The sequence below is a fragment of the Camelina sativa genome, chromosome 8, assembly GCF_030686135.1.
Source record: "Camelina sativa cultivar CO46 ecotype springtype chromosome 8, ASM3068613v1".
NCBI lineage: Eukaryota > Viridiplantae > Streptophyta > Magnoliopsida > Brassicales > Brassicaceae > Camelina > Camelina sativa.
In genome coordinates this window covers 7,217,285-7,235,074 of record NC_141887.1, presented here as the reverse complement: position 1 = coordinate 7,235,074, position 17,790 = coordinate 7,217,285, and the positions used below count along the sequence as shown (strand labels likewise).

Here is a 17,790-nt window from a genome sequence, read left to right as displayed (position 1 = left end):
AAATTATTAAAAGAAGTCAACTTCCATATATTTAGTCGAACGAAACGGTTAACTAAAACTCAAAACAGAGATGGTTGTAAAAAGAAGAAACACACATAACATATTTTAGTTTTATATTGGACTAAAACAAATCAAAAGAAATTTAGGACTATATGGATTAAGAAAAAGAAGAGAAAACAACCATCACAATTCAGAAAAAAAAATATGAAGTAATCGGATGTGTATAGTATTATATTTATAGGGAATATTGTGTTATCTAAAAGAAATATTGTGTTATCTAAATTCGGTTTTGGGAATTAAATAGTTTGTTATTGTTTCCTAAAATTTCTGAAATAATAAAATTTAGAAAATATTAAATTGATTACGGTTTTTGAAAAGAAAAACATATATATGCCAATATTCTCTCCATTTAAAACATTAAATACTCATGATTTTATTCCTTTTTGATCAGGATCATATATTATTTATATAAATTTCGTTTTTATCTTTTTAATTTTTTTTTTGTTATAACTCTAATGAAATTTGGACTCCAACGACGTGTACGACTCTCAGGGCGCATGATTGGAAACTTGAGGTTCCCCCGAAGATTCAGCATTTCTTCTGGCAGATTGCCTCCAGTTCCCTCCCTATGTTTAAGCGTCTTGCTCATCGGGGAGTCAGGTGTGATCCTTTATGTAAACAATGTGGTTTGGCGGTGGAGTCTATCAATCATGCTCTCTTTGAATGTCTTCGGTCGCGTCGAATTTGGGCTTTGTCTCCGCTGGACATAGGCATTGAAGGCTTCCCCTATGGTTCTATTTTTCCGAACTTAGATTTCCTTTATTTGCGGGTGCGGTCCCAGTCGGTAGCAATGGATACATGTTTACTCCTTCCATTGATTGTCTGGTCTATCTGGAAAGATAGAAATAAAAAGTTTTTTAGGGTATCGAGACAGAACCAGGTGATGTCATTAATCAGGCGGCTACTGATAAGTTGTTATGGGAGGAGGCTAAGTCCTTCACTTCGGTTCCTTTAGATCCTTTACCCGTGGAGGCTCGGGACCCGGTCCCCCGATGTCATGTCGATGGTTCTTGGAAGGTTTCAGATTCGTTGGAAGGGTTAGGTTGGTGTCTGTGCAATAGTGAGGATTTACCGTTGTTACTGGGAGCACGCAGTCAACAACGCGGTCCTTCACCTCTACATTCAGAGCTTCAAGCGTTGATTTGGGCGATGACATCCATTTTGGCGACGGGTGTTGACTGTCAGAGTTTCGAGACGGATTGTGCTGAATTACTGGCAATGGTGCAGTCCCCTGATGAATGACCCGCTTTCTCCAACCTGTTGGATGTGTTTAGCTTACTTCGCTCATTCTTTCCATCCTTCTTGCTTTCGAGGATTCCGCATACATCCAATGCTAGGGCTGATTGTCTTGCTCGCTCTTCAAGATGTTTACTTTCTGCATCTACTTTTGTAAACTCTTTCCCTCCGGTTTGGACAACCAACCTTGGAGTTAATTTTTAATTTAATGTTTGGTTGACAAAAAAAAAAAAAAGTAAGGTTAGTTTACCTTAGTTTTATAAATGATTTTTGTTTTAATAGTAGAGATATATACATATAGGACTTGATACAATCTGCAACAATATATATTTCAGCAGAATCGTCAAATATTATTTTATTTATTTATTGTTTATACGATTTATTTTTTTATGTTGGATAAAAAATGAGTTTTTGAAAAACAGAATCTGTAGTAAAAAAAAACAGAATTTACAATCTACTTCTAAAAACTTGAAACAATCAAGGCCTTAGTTTTCAATACCGATGGGGTTAAAGGCACGTCACATAATAAATTATATGTGAGAATAATATTTTTAGTTATTTTTTAAATTTTCTTATAAACGTTTTTGTTGCTCTAATGATAAGTTTTTTAAAAAAATTTATCTATAATGGTTAATAACAAGATGAAATAAAAATAATATTAGTTTAAAAATATAATATTAGATTAAAAATAAACTAACAAAAATTATAAAAATATTTCTGCGTATAATTTATCTAGTTTACATAAACGTGAAAACATTTATGTAAGGAAGAGTTTCTATCCTTTGCACTAGTCTAAGTTTCCCGAGCGCAAAATGATAATATTGACAAGTTGGCAGTCTGACTCGACAAATCACATCAAATTAACTTTCTAAACGTTTTTCCTGGCTCACTTGAGTTGATTTTGGTGTTTGTTGTAAAAAAAAAAAAAAACAAAACAAAACAACGTGAAAACAGTTATTTCCCGTGAACAAATAAACGCAAAAACTCTAATAAAAATAAATTTAAGTACTAATAATCAATTTTCTAGAAAAGAAGTAGAAAGAAATAAAAAAAAAAAAAATTTATGATTATACAGTAACAAAGGGATACAGAGAAGTCTACGAACGGAAATCGAAGCGGCTAAACTAGTAATAAGCCCGATTCATCATCAATCGTGATTCGTGATTCAATCTAACGGAGTGCGATTCCTTTTTTTTGGGTTTCGCCGTGATTCGATCTTATCATCTCTGAGCATGTGACATTGGAAACCCTAGTTTACATCTCTCTCATTTCAAGGCTATTATTCCAGTTTCAAGGTTCGTCTCTCTCCCTCTCCCCCTTAGATCTGCTTCACACAATCGATTCTTCTCTCATTAGGGGTTGTGAGATTATCTTCTTATGCGCGATTTTGTGTGGTTTCGATTTGTTATTGTGGGATGCGATTAGTGTAACGTTGTGCAGGTCAATCGAACTTAAGGTTTTGGTTTTTGAGATGTCGAGCTTTCGCGTGGGAGGGAAGGTAGTGGAGAAGGTTGATTTGTGTAGGAAGAAACACTGGGTGTGGCGTTTGGACGTTTGGCCTTTTGCGATTCTCTATTCACTATGGTTGACTACGATCGTGCCCAGCATAGACTTCACTGATGCTTTCATTGCGTTTGGTGCTCTTGCTGCTTCCCACATCTTAGTCTTGCTTTTCACTGCCTGGTCTGTCGATTTCAAGTGTTTTGTCCACTTTAGCAAGGTAAAAAAAAGCCTGCAGTACTCTTAGCGTTGCTTTCTTTGACGGATGATTCCTGAGTTACAGGTATTGATTGGCCCTGTGTCTCTGTACTGAATCAACAGGTTACCAGTATCGACCAGGCTGATGCATGTAAAGTTACCCCAGCCAAATTTTCTGGCTCTAAAGAAGTTGTGCCTCTTCATTTTCGTAGCCAAGTAAGTTCATTCTATATTTTATGTGTAATAGTTAAGTTGTCACCAAAAGAGTCTCCATGAATGGTTTCGCTTTTTATAGTGATAGCTAGCCTTATGTTCTCTGTGTTTCTCGTTGGTTCTCATGATGTATGTAAGTTGAGTGTTCTTCCTCCCTTAACAACGAATACTATGTCATGGTAGTGGTAGCCATAGTACAGAAACATTTAATGAATTAAAGCTCTTTACTATTTGAATTCTCTTTGGCCTAGAAATGCTTGATTTTATCAGTACTCATGTTTTTAACAGTTTTAAGTCTTTTGCTGTTTGCAGATGACAGGTTCGGCATCCTCGGGAGACCTGGAAGAAATTTTCTTTGACTTCAGGAAGCAGCGTTTTATTTACTCAAGAGAGCTAGGAGCCTTTTCCAAGCTTCCTTACCCCACAAAGGAAACATTTGGTCATTATTTGAAATGTACTGGTCATGGTACTGAAGCTAAAGTTGCCGCTGCCACTGAGAAGTGGGGAAGGAATGTGTAAGTTGCCTTGTAATTTTCCTTTACATTTATCTATCATTTGTTCACTGTAACGTCGATTATTGAGGTTTATATTCTGTTGGCAATTTTTTCCGATCTTCTCTTAATTTGTGCATTTTCTTTTATCTTTTAATGTGTTTAACCAACCTCTATTAAAACATTTCTCCATGTAAATATTCAAAGTTTGTTGTTCTTTTATCTTGTTTGATACTTTATCTTCGTGTCTTGCAGATTTGATTATCCGCAACCTACATTCCAGAAGCTAATGAAAGAAAACTGCATGGAACCATTTTTTGTATTTCAGGTGTTGTTTACTTGATAATGCATGTATCTTAGAGTTCTTTTTTTTGTATTTATTGTGGCTTTACGCATTGTGCTTCTTCCTCATTTTGCAGGTTTTCTGTGTGGGTCTTTGGTGCTTGGATGAATTCTGGTACTACAGTGTGTTCACACTATTCATGCTTTTCATGTTCGAGTCAACAATGGCCAAAAGCCGCTTGAAGACATTAACCGACCTAAGACGTGTTAGGGTGGACAGTCAGACCGTGATGGTGTATCGATGCGGGAAGTATGTAACTGAATAACACCAAAGTACACCTTAAATGGTCGTTTTTGTATTACTGCTGTCTCTAAATAAGTCAAATTTTAGGTGGGTGAAGCTCTTAGGTACAGATCTGCTTCCAGGAGATGTTGTGTCCATTGGGCGACCTTCAACTCATACTGGAGGAGAGGATAAGACAGTACCAGCAGACATGCTTTTACTGGTAGGAAGTGCTATTGTAAATGAAGCCATTTTGACAGGCGAGTCAACTCCCCAATGGAAGGTACTTTTTTCCTTAAAATACTCTTTGCTTGTTAAATGGCTTCTCTTTGATTTTCTGCTCTCTGGACTTTGGGATTGTAGTAGTTCTGAATTATAACATTGCATATACAGTAATTTGGTTTTTGTCATCTTACTTGCCATTCTTATTATCGCATCAGCAGTTTCTCTCACAATGTGTAATATGTTCCAGTATATTTGTTTTTAACTTGCATTATCATTATTAACTAGTGAACAATACTTAGTCCATGAATAGTGATATTGCTTAACCCTTACATTAGAAGGTCCATATGTGTTGTGACCTGGCTTCTGTAGGTTAGTGACCTATGTTTCACTGATTATATGATGGCTATTATAGGTTCCAACTGTTGGCGTAGGATCTGATGAAAAATTATCGATCAAAAGGGATAAGAATCATGTTTTATTTGGCGGTACTAAAATCTTGCAACATTCACCTGACAAGGTATTCCATCTCAGCAATATCAACCGTTTCTTCTTTCGTGCTTTCTCCAAATTCTGTTTTATACTAATTAATGTTTTTGGTCAGTCCTTCTCTCTGAAAACCCCTGATGGTGGTTGTCTAGCTGTTGTTCTCCGAACTGGATTTGAGACGAGCCAAGGAAAACTAATGAGGACAATTTTGTTTTCTACAGAAAGGGTTAGAGATCTTTCCTTTATTTGTTGTTTTATTTCAGCATGCTTGAGAATCTTGATTGTTCTGATCTGTGGTAAAAAAATTAGGTGACTGCAAACAGCTGGGAGAGTGGTCTGTTCATATTATTTCTAGTGGTATTTGCCGTGATAGCTGCGGGTTATGTTCTTGTAAAGGTATGGTAATATTTTTTGTGGTTCTTATCAAATAAATATGTCTATCTATACTAGTGCTGAGGAAACTTCTGTGCAGGGTCTCGAGGATCCTACAAGGAGCAAATATAAGCTTTTGCTAGGCTGTTCACTCATCATCACCTCAGTGATCCCACCGGAATTGCCTATGGAATTATCCATTGCTGTTAATACATCATTAATTGCTCTTGCACGACGTGGAATATTTTGCACAGAGCCTTTTAGGATCCCTTTTGCTGGGAAGGTATTATCTATTGTGCCTCATTTGGCTATTTGCTGGTCTTAAGTACTCTAGATGTTAAGCACTCTTTTAAGGAATTAGTATTTGTTCCTGATTGTACTGTTGTCTTACTAGTGTCACACTTTCCTTTTTTTGCTGACAGGTTGATCTGTGTTGTTTCGATAAGACTGGTACACTCACGTCAGATGACATGGTAAGGTCAAGTGAAAGGTTCTGCATATATGCCTGCTTGAGTTTGCTTATGATTAATTCATTATTGTTTTCTCTACATAGGAGTTCCGAGGAGTTGGGGGATTGTCTAATTGTGAAGAAGCAGAGACTGATATGAGCAAGGTTCCTGTACGCACATTGGAGATTTTGGCTTCTTGTCATGCCTTGGTCTTTGTAGACAACAAGCTGGTATGAGAAATACAATTTCTTTTCCTTTTTGATGTCGAAAAACTCAATTTCCTGGTATCGATTTTGCTGCTTTCCCTGTTTTTTTGGCTGTGAGAAACTTCATTATTGTGACCATTTTGATCTTTGCACACATGTTTGGTTATATTTCTGATATCCGATTTTTATGTAGTTTACTTATTTCTTCAGAAAGTTTGAAATGAATCTTAATGTACGAGTCCGCATGTGATAATGATACATTTACTAATAGGCATCTTTCTGAAACTGCTTGTAATTTGCTTTTGCATTACGAATCATCATTTAAAAATCTGCATGTCTTACTCTGTTTTCCAATACTCACAGGTTGGTGATCCACTTGAGAAGGCTGCACTTAAAGGAATTGACTGGAGTTACAAAGCTGATGAAAAGGCCTTGCCTAGAAGGTAATTATTGATCCCTTATACTATTGTTCTGATTTTTTTTGTCTATTGGGGCTATGTAGCCTTGGGAATACAATCCATAATGCTTTTTAAAATAAGAATTAATAAAAAGATGCTTACTGCAGTTTAAAATATTGCTTTCCACATAAATGTTGATGTTGCGAGGTTCACTTAATGGTTTTCTCTTCCTAGAAAGGCATATTCTGGCGTTTTGATTGGACAGTGTATATGAAAATGATTATGCCTAGTTGTGGATTATGGGAAGTAAAGTTTAAAACTGATAGCTTATAGTATTTGCATCACGTGGGGGGTGACACTTTAGTCTCTGCTTTAATTTTATTTGACTCCTCATTCTGTGGGCATATTGCGTATCTATCACTTTCTTTGAAGCTGCTATGATATATGCCTTAATGGTCATTCTCTAAATAGCTTACAATTCTATTTCTATTTAACCTCGAAATTATGCTTGCATAAGCCAGAAAGTTGGTAATTTTTTTATTGTTGTTTGAAGAGCGTTCTCCGCACATATTAAGAAGCTTTTTCTTATTGTTATCTGTTAATCCGCTGCAGAGGAAACGGCAACTCAGTGCAGATTATGCAGAGATACCATTTTGCTTCACATCTGAAGAGAATGTCAGTTATCGTTCGTATTCAGGAGGAGTATTTGGTGTTTGTGAAGGTCTGCTTAATATATCATTCTTGTAGACCAATTTTTTTATCAGTATATCCAAATGTTGGATGCTTATATATAACTTATTTTTCAGGGTGCGCCAGAGACCATCCAAGATAGGCTTGTGGATGTGCCAGCACAATATATCGAAACATATAAGAGATACACACGCCAAGGATCTCGGGTTCTAGCCCTTGCATATAAACGACTTCCTGATATGATGGTAATTACCCATGCTCTCATCATCTCATGAAAGTGAAATTTTTTGATGAATGTCATTTTACCTAGAAAACTTTCAGTAATATACCTTACAGAATTTCACTGCTCATCTGTTGAGGTCTGTGTGTAAATCTTTATCGTACAACCTAAATTTATGTTAGAAGTTAGGGAGTCAGCTATCTGCTTTTGCACTTGTCATGTCTCTTGATTTGTTCTGTTTGTAGTTAACAATATAAACAGCCAGCATCGTGTTGTTCTGGATTATGCAAGCTGCTGCCCACATGCTTTTAAGTTGTACTTTACACGTATCTTATATGATGATAACCAGGTCAGTGAAGCTAGGGACATGGAAAGAGATGCTGTTGAGAGTGACCTTACTTTTGCTGGGTTTGCGGTAATGGCATTAATGCTTTATGCTCTTATATAGATTTGTACTGTAGTCAATGTCTGGTATCAACATTGGTTCATAATGGCTTTAACCATGCATCATAGGTCTTCAACTGCCCCATTAGAGCAGATTCAGCCACCGTTCTCTTGGAGTTGAAGAATTCATCCCATGATTTGGTAAGTCATGCTGTCTATCCTAGAATGCACACACACATAGATAAGTGGACCTTCTATTACTACCAGTAGTTAATTCAGTTCCTTTTCTACTCGGTGTTCCTTTTCTATTCGGTACAAATTACCCGTAAAGCAGCTATCTCATTATTCCATAAAAAAAATATAATTGTATAGATTATAGATTTTGGTTCTTTGATTTCCGTTTTCTGTCTTCATGTCTTAGTTTTTTGCAGTATGCTCATATAATCTTATTAATTAAATATATTGGATGTCTTATCCTTCTTTCATGATTCCAGGTGATGATAACAGGTGATCAAGCTTTGACAGCTTGTCATGTTGCAGGCCAGGTGCATATTGTATCAAACCCAGTTTTAATTCTTGGTCGGTCAGGGACTGGTGACAAATACAACTGGGTGTCACCTGATGAGAAGGAGATCATACCCTATAGGTGCAGTCATATTTTAACACAATTACTGTTGAATAAAGCAATTCTCTTGTTGTACAATCTTAGGTAGTCACATGATACCAGCAGTATATGTTATCACAATAGTCTCTCTTTCTCCATGCTGCCATTTTTATTAGTCTATCTGCCATTGAAGTGTGTGTCCCTCTTGGTGTGGTGTTTTGCCTTTGACGTGCAATATTTTGCTCTGCTGTAATGATTGCTCAAGTAGAAAAGATCTGACACCTAGATGGTTTCTTTAATTTTCCTGCTTCTAACTGGATGATCTTTTTTTTTTCAGTGCAAAAGATATCGAAACCCTTGCAGAGACCCATGATTTATGTATTGGAGGTGACAGCATTGAAATGCTACAGGCTACGTCTGCTGTTTTGCTAGTCATTCCATTTGTTAAGGTAGTATACACCTTGTAATCACTATCAAGTGGTTTAGTGTTTCTTAGTATCTATAAATAATAGAGTCTGAAGCTTTAATAATTTTTTCTTTTCAGGTTTTTGCAAGAGTTGCTCCACAGCAGAAGGAGCTGATCTTAACCACCTTCAAGGCGGTAGGCAGAGGAACTCTGATGTGTGGGGATGGGACAAATGATGTCGGAGCATTGAAGCAGGTTGGGGTTATAAGACTTTCATTGGGCAGATGCCTTGTTAATGGTGCCTTTGCTTTATTTTATTTCTTTTGATTCAATGACTTTTCACTTTTGAAGGCCCATGTTGGAGTTGCTTTACTGAATACTATACCTCCCTCGTCTCCATCGGAATCTAAAGATGACAAGTCAAAGTCAAAAAAGTCCAAAACGCTACTAGAACCAGCAAGCAAAACCACAATTCAGAATGGGGAAGGATCATCGAAAGGAAAGATCCCTTCCCAAAACCGCCACTTAACTGCTGCGGAGTTGCAAAGACAAAAGTTGAAGAAGATGATGGATGAACTAAACAGTGAGGATGGTGATGGGCGGTCAGCTCCCTTAGTCAAACTTGGGGATGCATCAATGGCGTCTCCCTTCACAGCTAAACATGCGTCGGTTGCCCCAGTGACAGATATAATCCGACAGGGTCGTAGTACACTTGTGACGACTCTTCAGATGTTCAAAATTCTCGGTTTGAACTGTCTCGCCACAGCTTATGTGCTGAGTGTCATGTACTTAGACGGTGTAAAGCTCGGTGATGTCCAGGCTACAATCAGCGGAGTATTAACAGCTGCGTTTTTCCTCTTCATATCTCATGCCCGACCGCTTCAAACCCTCTCTGCAGAACGACCCCACCCGAGTGTCTTCTCCTTGTACCTCTTCCTCTCTCTGTTAGGACAGTTTGCTGTTCACTTGACTTTCTTGATATACTCCGTGAAGGAAGCTGAGAAACACATGCCCGAGGAATGCATAGAACCAGATGCAAGTTTCCACCCTAATCTGGTGAACACAGTGTCGTACATGGTGAGCATGATGCTACAGGTTGCAACATTCGCAGTGAACTACATGGGTCATCCCTTTAACCAGAGTATCAGGGAAAACAAGCCATTCTTCTACGCACTCGTTGCTGGAGCAGGGTTCTTTACCGTAATCGCCTCTGATCTGTTTAGGGATCTGAACGATTCGCTGAAGCTGGTTCCATTACCTCAAGGTCTGAGGGATAAGCTTCTCCTCTGGGCTTCACTAATGTTCATCATCTGCTACTCATGGGAGCGTTTGCTAAGGTGGGCTTTCCCTGGTAAGATATCTTCTTGGAAACACAAGCAAAGAGCTGTCACTGCAAATCTGGAGAAGAAGAAGAAAGTTTGAAGAGAACCAAAACAGGTTAGGTGCAGTCTTTAAGGTATCAATGTCCACACATTTTTTTTTAACTCAGAGAAAGAATGTTCGTTTTTGGGATCCTGTTTTTGCAGAAAGCTTCGACAAAACAAGAGCATTTTTCCCATAGGTCTCTCTGATTTTAGACATTTTGTTTCACTTATAATGTTCTCTTCTTCCCTCATTATGTTAGTAGTCAGTCTTTAAGGAATCACACATCCTCATATCCTTCAACTATAAAACTAAGGATTTACATTACTCCTTTGTTTTTTCTTTTTGTTCTTTACTTTTCAATTTCCATATTATCGCGGATAAGCAAAAAGCAGAAGCCGACAAACCAAGTAAATTCCGTATTTTGGTAAAATAATTATCCGAGAGAAAGTCACGGTATATTTTGAAAAATAGACCACGCGTCAGTAAAACATTGGTTATTACACTGTTTTATTCCCATGGAGAGATAAAAAAGACAGAGCTAAAAAAAAATTACCAATAACGGCAAAATTGAAAAGGGGGAAGAAGAGAAAGTTTCTAGGGATTTTTTTGGCGGTTTTAGGGCTCTCTCTCACTCTCTCTACTTGCGCTGCTCTTCTTTTTTTTTTTTTTTTTTTTTTTATTATTCATTTTTTGCATATCGGCTCTGCTCATCATCTCTTCTTGTCTTGTCTTCTTCCTCTTCCTCTTCCTCTTCCTCTTCTACGGTGACGCTCTGTCGCTCTGATCCCTAAATTTCTAGGTTTTACCATTTACTGTTTCCAATTTCAATCGCGATCCGCGTTTTGTTTCCCCCATGGCGTCGATTCCAGTGCTGTGAGAAGAATTGCGTCGCCTCAGTGTTGAAAAAAATGTCGCCTCCTCTCCGTGAAAAAACCCTAGCCGCGATCTACAACATGTTGGGTTCTCTTATCTTCTTCCTGATTTCTTCAATCATTTCTCTTATCTTCTCGTTTATTTTTTTTTTCTTTTCGAGCTTGACTATGACTCTCTCTCTCTCTTTGTTTGTCGCATGAAATCTTTACAGACATCGCCAGAAACGTTCGGGCAAGAAGATTTGTCGGAGGCAGCTGAATGATTCTGCCATGGCTGGTTCGGCGATGGTTACCAAGTGCGAGCCCGGAGAGACTCAGGTTAAAAAGGAAAAAGTAGAAGAAGAAGAAGAAGGTACCGCATCTGAAAACAACGCCCTTACTCTTGTTGAGGTCAAGTTAGAGAAAGAAGAAGAAGCTGGGCATCTCGTTACCTGTGGGATCCTGAAACGAAAACGACTCTCTCGTAGTGGAAGATCTACAAGGTATTCTGAAAGCTTTGAAGAGGATAATAAGCAGCTTATCATCCCTCCGAGACGCAAGCAGTTGACCACTCGATGGAACAGTGATAGGTTTGTCAAAAAGCCCTTTTACTTTCATCATTGCTTTACCCTCCTTTTAAATGAAGAAAGAAAGCATTGTTTTTTATGCAGGATTAAGTTTGCGGAGCAAACATTAGCGGATGTACTCAAGGAGAATGGTGCTACTTTTGAAACACCTGTATCACGGAACTTTTTAAGAGTTACTGCACGAAGCAATATAGGTGATACTGGGCTCTTGGACCATTGTTTGAAGCACATGGATGGCAAAGTAACACCAGGTGGTGCTGATCGCTTTAGGAGGTGTTACAATACTGATGGAACCATGCAGTATTGGCTTGAGAGTGCTGACCTTATCAAAATCAAACTTGAATCCGGTATTCCTGATCCTACTTGGGTTCCCCCATCTTGGTGGAAGGCTCAGACTGCTTCACATGATGCTTCTGCTGTTTCGTCTAAGCTTCTTATGGGAGAGATTGAGCAAATGAAGAGGTAATATTCCTTGCAAATACTCTTTGAGGTTCGGTATTTGCTTTCCTTGAAAGTTCTGAATGTGCTTTGAATCTCATTTCTTTTGTGGTAAGCAGTGAAATCAAAGAACTTGCAGCAAAGCAAAAGTTACCAGATCATGCTGAGGCTACTGAGGTGACTTTTAGATCATTTTTCTTTTTCTGTTAGAGGAATGAATGTATTAAGATAAGCATATTAGATATTCAAAATAATTTCGTTTGCATTTCTCCCCAGAAACTGTGCAAGGATCTTATGAGTTGGAGGGAAAAGGCTGATAAGCAAATGCTGGAGATCTCTAATTCGTTGACTTCAACTCAGGTCGAGACTGTAAACTAAGTAGAAAGTATTTGTTAAAAGCTTCTTAACTATGGTGTCATGATCTTAACCTATAAAGCTTTTGTCTACCATATCTCACTTTTTCACAGGGCATGTTCAAGGAATTGATTTCGTGGAAAGATAAAGTTGAACAGAAGTTGGTTGGAATTTCAAACACTCTGAGCAATCTGCAGCCTAATGGGAGCACGTCATTCAGTCCAGGTCCCGAAAATTGGGAACATATATTGAAGAATGCCAACTTGGAGGATTTTACTGGGAATGATTTTGAGCCATGGGATGACCTTATTGATGGTTTACCAGAGGCTGTCAGGCCGGATACCTACGCCCTTCTACCAAATCCTTGCAAAAGCTCTCTCCAAGACCATACCTTGTTTGAGGAACAGTCATTGGTCAACATCGATATGCAAAGGACAGAGAGGTTAGGGCAGTTGTTTGTTTGCTTAGGTCCAAGGGTAGGGTTAATGGTTTATTATTTTCTAATATTTTGTTTCTCTGTTTAGCTGCATGACTAGAGGTGAATCCAGAAGCTCCAGTCAGGACAAAGCTGAATTGACTCCGGGTTCTTCGATCACTGCTGGTCCAAAATCAGATATTGATGACCCAGCCATCCATAATCAGGTGAGTTAGTCAAACATATTAGAAGCATTGGTCTGGTGTTTCAGTTAAACTAGATGATCAATTCTGGAAAACCCTCTAGACTTGTCCTGTTTCTGAGTAGATGTCATTTTAACACTGCCTTTGCTTCATTCATGATTAATATTGCATCTTTTGATTTGCATGCCTTTGCTTCATTGATGATTAATATTGCATCTTCTGATTTGCATGAGGTTAATTAGGCTACTTTTTCCAAAGCTTTGCAGTACTTGATTTTAAGGAATCAAATATTTGAGAATGATCTTTGTACAGGAAATCTTGAAGGAGTTGGTGACTTGGAAAGCGAAAGCAGAGCAGCAGCTTACAGATTTATCAAACGCTGTCCTTGCTCTCAAGGGACAGAATCAACCAAACTGGCGTTACCCGTGAAGACTAGGCACAGATTGATCAGTGATTCCGCCCTAACTAGTGGATTCCACCTGCATAGAATCCCTTAGAGAACGAACATGTACAGGGTTTCTGATAAAACTAAACACCAAAAAAAACAAAAACAAAGAGAGACTAGAGATCAGTAGCATCTGAGAAGCTTAGGGACAGGTAGGACTTTAAGTAAGTCATATAGAAGAAGGTTTTAAGTGAGATTGAAGGTAGAGATGCTTGAATGGTAATTGTTTTGCTGTATATTCTCTCTCTGATGACTCTTTTTCAACTATGAAGCTTTTTTGAGTAACTCTCCGTTGTTTCGACATCTTATCATCTTGCTATGTGATTAATAAGTTTGGATTATGATTGGGGATGATATATCAATAGTAAATATCAGATGTGATGTTTTGAGACATTTGGGTATTGCATCAATATACAGGTTTGAGTTGTCATCTTGATATATAATTTTGCACACACGTAGACAAGAATGAGTATGAGAGAGACTGGGTGAGGTGAATCCAGTAGCTCCAATCAGGTCATAGCTGGCATCATGTCTTGAGGTTCTTTCTATCAGGTGTGGTAGTCAAACATATTGATATTCATTGGTTTGGTGTTTTACACTTGAATTGGATGATCAATTTTAGAATACTCTTCCTCTAGACCTTGTGTTACTTGTTTCTGAGTTGATGTCATTTCACCACCTCCCCAATTAAATTAACCTTCCACACAATGCATCTTCTGATACAAGAAACCTTATAGGAGTTGATGACTTGAGAAATCCTAAGCGGCTTAGGAGCTAACAGAAATATCAAACACTGTCTTTGCATTCCAGAACAGCACCGACTTATAAAACTCAATCTCAAACCATTTGAGGTTTTAATTGTTGTGTGGCGGTTTAACGTAAGATAAAAAAAATCATACTAAACCGACTCCTAACCGAAACCCGACTTGATTTAGCCTTACCCAATACACACCGGGAAAAGGAAATCAAAGTTAGAAACCGGGATATTGACGGCTGGTTTGGTGTTACAAAAATTACCCGAAACCAACGGTACAATCAGGCTTTAATACAAAACCGGTCGGTTCGTAGTTTTAATTCTCTATTACATATTTAGAAAATTGAGATTTGGCCAAATCCCTAAACGAAATCGATTCTTCTTCTTCTTCTTCATCCTCTTTGACACCACCATACCAATTCCCTCACAGGTGGGTAGCTCGATTCCTCAACCGCTACTCTCTCCCTCAGATTGTTCTTGCTCGTTTAATTTCGAAGAGAAGGAAGCGCCCAAGTTCTAGGGTTTCGCTTTGGTTCGTAAGGGGTTTTCACTGCAATTGTCTCATCGGAGAATTCGTGTTGTTTTGGGTGTCTTCCCTAAGAATTTGAATTTGGAAAGGTATGTTCATTCGATATAATGAAATCTTCGATATTTGTGATTGCTGTTGATCCCGGAAGTAAAAAGAAAGAACAAAGCTTTAATATCCATTGAGGTTTTAGGTTAAAGTTTCGACTTCAAAACCTTTTAATTACTTGAACTTGAAGTCTATGATGCTTTGATGGGTTTTAACTCTTTTGAACTAATTGCTCTGAAAAATGGAATTAGATCCGCCGAATATCAAAGTGTCTTTGAGATATCCTAGGGTTTATGTTAACTATGTCTAAAGGTTTTGACTTTGTGAAAAGAGATCATTGCAAGAAGATGCATCTATCACCATCATCTGCTTTTGTCCTACTTTCATTGGCTGTTTATTTCTTTTTAGATTCTTTCAAGCTTCGAAGTTTGTGATATTTGAATTTGTTTATCTCATAATCTGTTATTGTGATTTTTGTATTTGTAAAGTTTCATAGATTACTAACTTCTTTGTGGTTCTCTGCAGTTGGGTGATCCGGCTTAGAAGGAAAAAGAGATGGAGGGTTTTGTGGATCACTATTTAGTTCTAGGCTTACCTTCTGGAGAGGAAGCTCTGAAGCTTACCGAGAAGGAGATTGGAAAAGCTTACAAGTTGAAAGCTTTGTACTTGCATCCAGATAAACGTCCAGATGATCCCGATGCTCATGAGAAATTTCAGAGGCTCAAGACATCTTATGAGGTTCTCAAAGACGAGAAAGCCCGGAAGCTGTTTGATGATCTTCTTAGGATCCAGCGTGAGAAACAACAGAAGAAAACACAAGTAGATGCCAAGAGGCGTAAGATGATGTCAGATCTGGAGGGAAGGGAACGTTCTGCTTTTTCTCCTGAGTCTGCTGCTAGACCTTATGATGAAGAAGAGAGGATCGCTAGGAAGCTTAAGGAAGAGATAGAGAGGATTCGTGCTAGACATGCAAAGAAGAAAAGTGGGTTTGAAACCCCAGAGAGTAGTGGTGTGGATGAAAAGAAAAAAGAAGAAAGAAGCGGTGCTGGAGCTAGTGGTGTTCAACTCGATAAGGAGAGAATGTTGAAGGTTTCATGGGAAACAAGTGGTCATGGGTATACAGCGGGAAGGCTTACAGAAGTGTTTTCGGAGTTTGGTAAGGTTGAAGATGTTGTGATTAGGAGTACCAAGAAGAAATGCTCTGCTCTTATTGTAATGGCTACAAAAGATGGAGCTGTGAGTATTATTACTTTTATCTACTAACTTCGTTTCTCTCTTTATCCGTTATATATATATATATATATATATATATATATATATATCAAGGATCTAATCATGGATTGTTTCAATTTTGTGTTTTCTTTTTCCTTACAGGTTGCAGCAACGAGAACATTGTGTGGCGATCTCTCTAATCCGTTGCTAGTTGTACCTCTTCAGAAAGCAGCCCAATCCGATTTTCTGACCGCCAAGAAGTCTGCAGAAGCAGAACCGCAAAGCAACATAGTAGGTGCTGGTTATCAAGCTTATGAAGACGCCGTCATGCAAAGACTGCGAAAGGTATGTTTCTACTCTCCGCATATTCCTGTTGATTCATAGAAAACTTTCATTTTTTCTGTTCTCAAGAACTCTCATATCTTACTCTCTTTTTTTCATCTTTTCATCTTTTGATCAGGCGGCTATGAACCAGAAATCATGAGGGGTTAAGCCAGTCACATGATCAAGAATGAAGCTGCTTGAAGACTAAATTGGTCGTCCTTATACATTATTGTGTACATTCAGTTTCATATCAATTAATTCTACGAATTCTACCCGGAAAGCTCTATAAATGCGTCGTATCATCTTCTTGAGAGCTTCAATTTGTAACGCAAGTCGTTTTCAAATTTAGAAAATTTTGGATTTGTATCATATTCTTCATTTACTTGGAACTTTATGTTGTATTCTCCGTTGTTACATGAAGAAGATAGACATCAATAGTAAACTGAGGGCCTGACTGGTTCAAACGCTGCGGTTGCGGTTACGGTTACGGGAGATTGCGGAAGTGGGTGATTGCGGTTTTAAGTGTTATTAAGCGTTTTGAACGATTGATTTAGTGGTTTAGAATTGGTGTGTTTGCGGAAGGTTTACGACTGGTTGACCAGCGGATGCAATAGCGGTTGGTACATAATAAATGTGATATATAATATATAAATGTTTAAAAACACAAAAAATTTAATTAAAATTGATTTATAATTTAAATTTATTAAAAAATACTAAAATAATTATTTAAAAAACAAATAAATTTCATATTGAAATACTTATTTCTTTATGCATTTGGCTTTTCACCAAAAATTTAATCAAGTAATTTGATAAATGACAAAACATATGCTTTAGATCGTAGATCTTTTCTCTTTTCTCTTAGATCGTGGGTCAGTAGTTGCATCGGTAGGAATGGTTAAGTGAGAGTTGAGAAGAGTCACTGATGATTTGTTTTAATACTTTTCACAAATAATCTTATTTTTTAAAAATTTCTGATGAAATATTATATTTATTTAGATTTTTTTGAAATTATGTGCAATGTGTTATTAAATTTACATAAAGTTTTCCGGGTTATTGTTAATTGGAATATTATTTTCTTCTAATTGTTTATTTTATAATCTCTGTAATCGTATCCGTACTTCATTTTCTTCCATCCTTAATGAGTAAAATGGTTAGATAGAAGATATAATACAAAAGAATTTCATTATCATTGATTTTTTTTAAGTTTTTTATAAAAAAGAAAAAAAATTTTAATCGCAATCGCCCGCAACCGCAAACGCTTGCGGGAAGCAGCTTTTGAAATTCAGTGGTTTGAAGTGGTTGTGAGCGATTAGGAACGATTGGGAGCGTTTTATATGATTGGTTCCAATCGTTAGCAACTGTTACCACCCGCAAACGCAGCGTTTGCGGAAGATAGCGGGAAAACCAGTCAACACCTGAATATAAAAATGAAACGTTTTGTGGCGATATTTTGAGATATATAGATTTTTTAAATGTTTATATAAAAATCATATAGACGATCAAAAAAAAAACATATGAGTGTAAATAAAGTGGACATTGACAGAAACCACAAGAGAGGCAAAAGA

General features: G+C 37.5%; 4 protein-coding genes across 7 annotated transcripts; all 4 read left to right on the top strand.

Annotated features, from left to right (window-relative positions):
* Nucleotides 1-557: 557 nt before the first annotated feature.
* LOC147939775 (uncharacterized) lies at nt 558-1,302 on the top strand. Its single transcript, XM_087461023.1, has 2 exons — nt 558-674; nt 922-1,302. The coding sequence occupies exons 1-2, from the start codon at nt 558-560 to the stop codon at nt 1,300-1,302; spliced, it is 498 nt and encodes a 165-aa protein (XP_087317149.1).
* An 891-nt stretch (nt 1,303-2,193) lies between these two features.
* LOC104706661 (putative manganese-transporting ATPase PDR2) lies at nt 2,194-10,392 on the top strand. 4 transcript variants are annotated; one of them, XM_087462421.1, is made up of 23 exons: nt 2,317-2,591; nt 2,737-3,016; nt 3,118-3,210; nt 3,520-3,722; nt 3,954-4,026; nt 4,118-4,290; nt 4,372-4,546; nt 4,901-5,005; nt 5,090-5,200; nt 5,284-5,370; nt 5,447-5,629; nt 5,769-5,819; nt 5,900-6,025; nt 6,365-6,444; nt 7,012-7,120; nt 7,206-7,334; nt 7,659-7,724; nt 7,823-7,894; nt 8,188-8,339; nt 8,635-8,746; nt 8,842-8,958; nt 9,055-10,140; nt 10,230-10,392. In XM_087462421.1, exons 2-22 carry the CDS (start codon nt 2,768-2,770, stop codon nt 10,123-10,125), a joined length of 3,537 nt encoding a protein of 1,178 aa, XP_087318547.1. In that variant the 5' UTR covers nt 2,317-2,591; nt 2,737-2,767; the 3' UTR covers nt 10,126-10,140; nt 10,230-10,392. The 4 variants fall into 4 exon arrangements, with proteins under 4 accessions (XP_087318545.1, XP_087318547.1, XP_087318546.1 ...); XM_087462422.1 differs by having other exon boundaries at nt 2,322-2,591; nt 2,722-3,016; XM_087462419.1 differs by having other exon boundaries at nt 2,194-2,591; nt 9,055-10,392.
* A 230-nt stretch (nt 10,393-10,622) lies between these two features.
* On the top strand, nt 10,623-13,754 carry LOC104770723 (uncharacterized). The gene is made up of 8 exons (XM_010495181.3): nt 10,623-11,023; nt 11,153-11,509; nt 11,591-11,968; nt 12,064-12,121; nt 12,221-12,304; nt 12,412-12,740; nt 12,823-12,940; nt 13,229-13,754. The coding sequence occupies exons 1-8, from the start codon at nt 10,977-10,979 to the stop codon at nt 13,343-13,345; spliced, it is 1,488 nt and encodes a 495-aa protein (XP_010493483.2). The 5' UTR covers nt 10,623-10,976; the 3' UTR covers nt 13,346-13,754.
* Nucleotides 13,755-14,433: 679 nt separating this feature from the next.
* LOC104706658 (uncharacterized) lies at nt 14,434-16,667 on the top strand. Its single transcript, XM_010422865.3, has 4 exons — nt 14,434-14,733; nt 15,215-15,925; nt 16,064-16,246; nt 16,362-16,667. Exons 2-4 carry the CDS (start codon nt 15,245-15,247, stop codon nt 16,383-16,385), a joined length of 888 nt encoding a protein of 295 aa, XP_010421167.1. The 5' UTR covers nt 14,434-14,733; nt 15,215-15,244; the 3' UTR covers nt 16,386-16,667.
* The last annotated feature ends 1,123 nt before the right edge of the window (nt 16,668-17,790 follow it).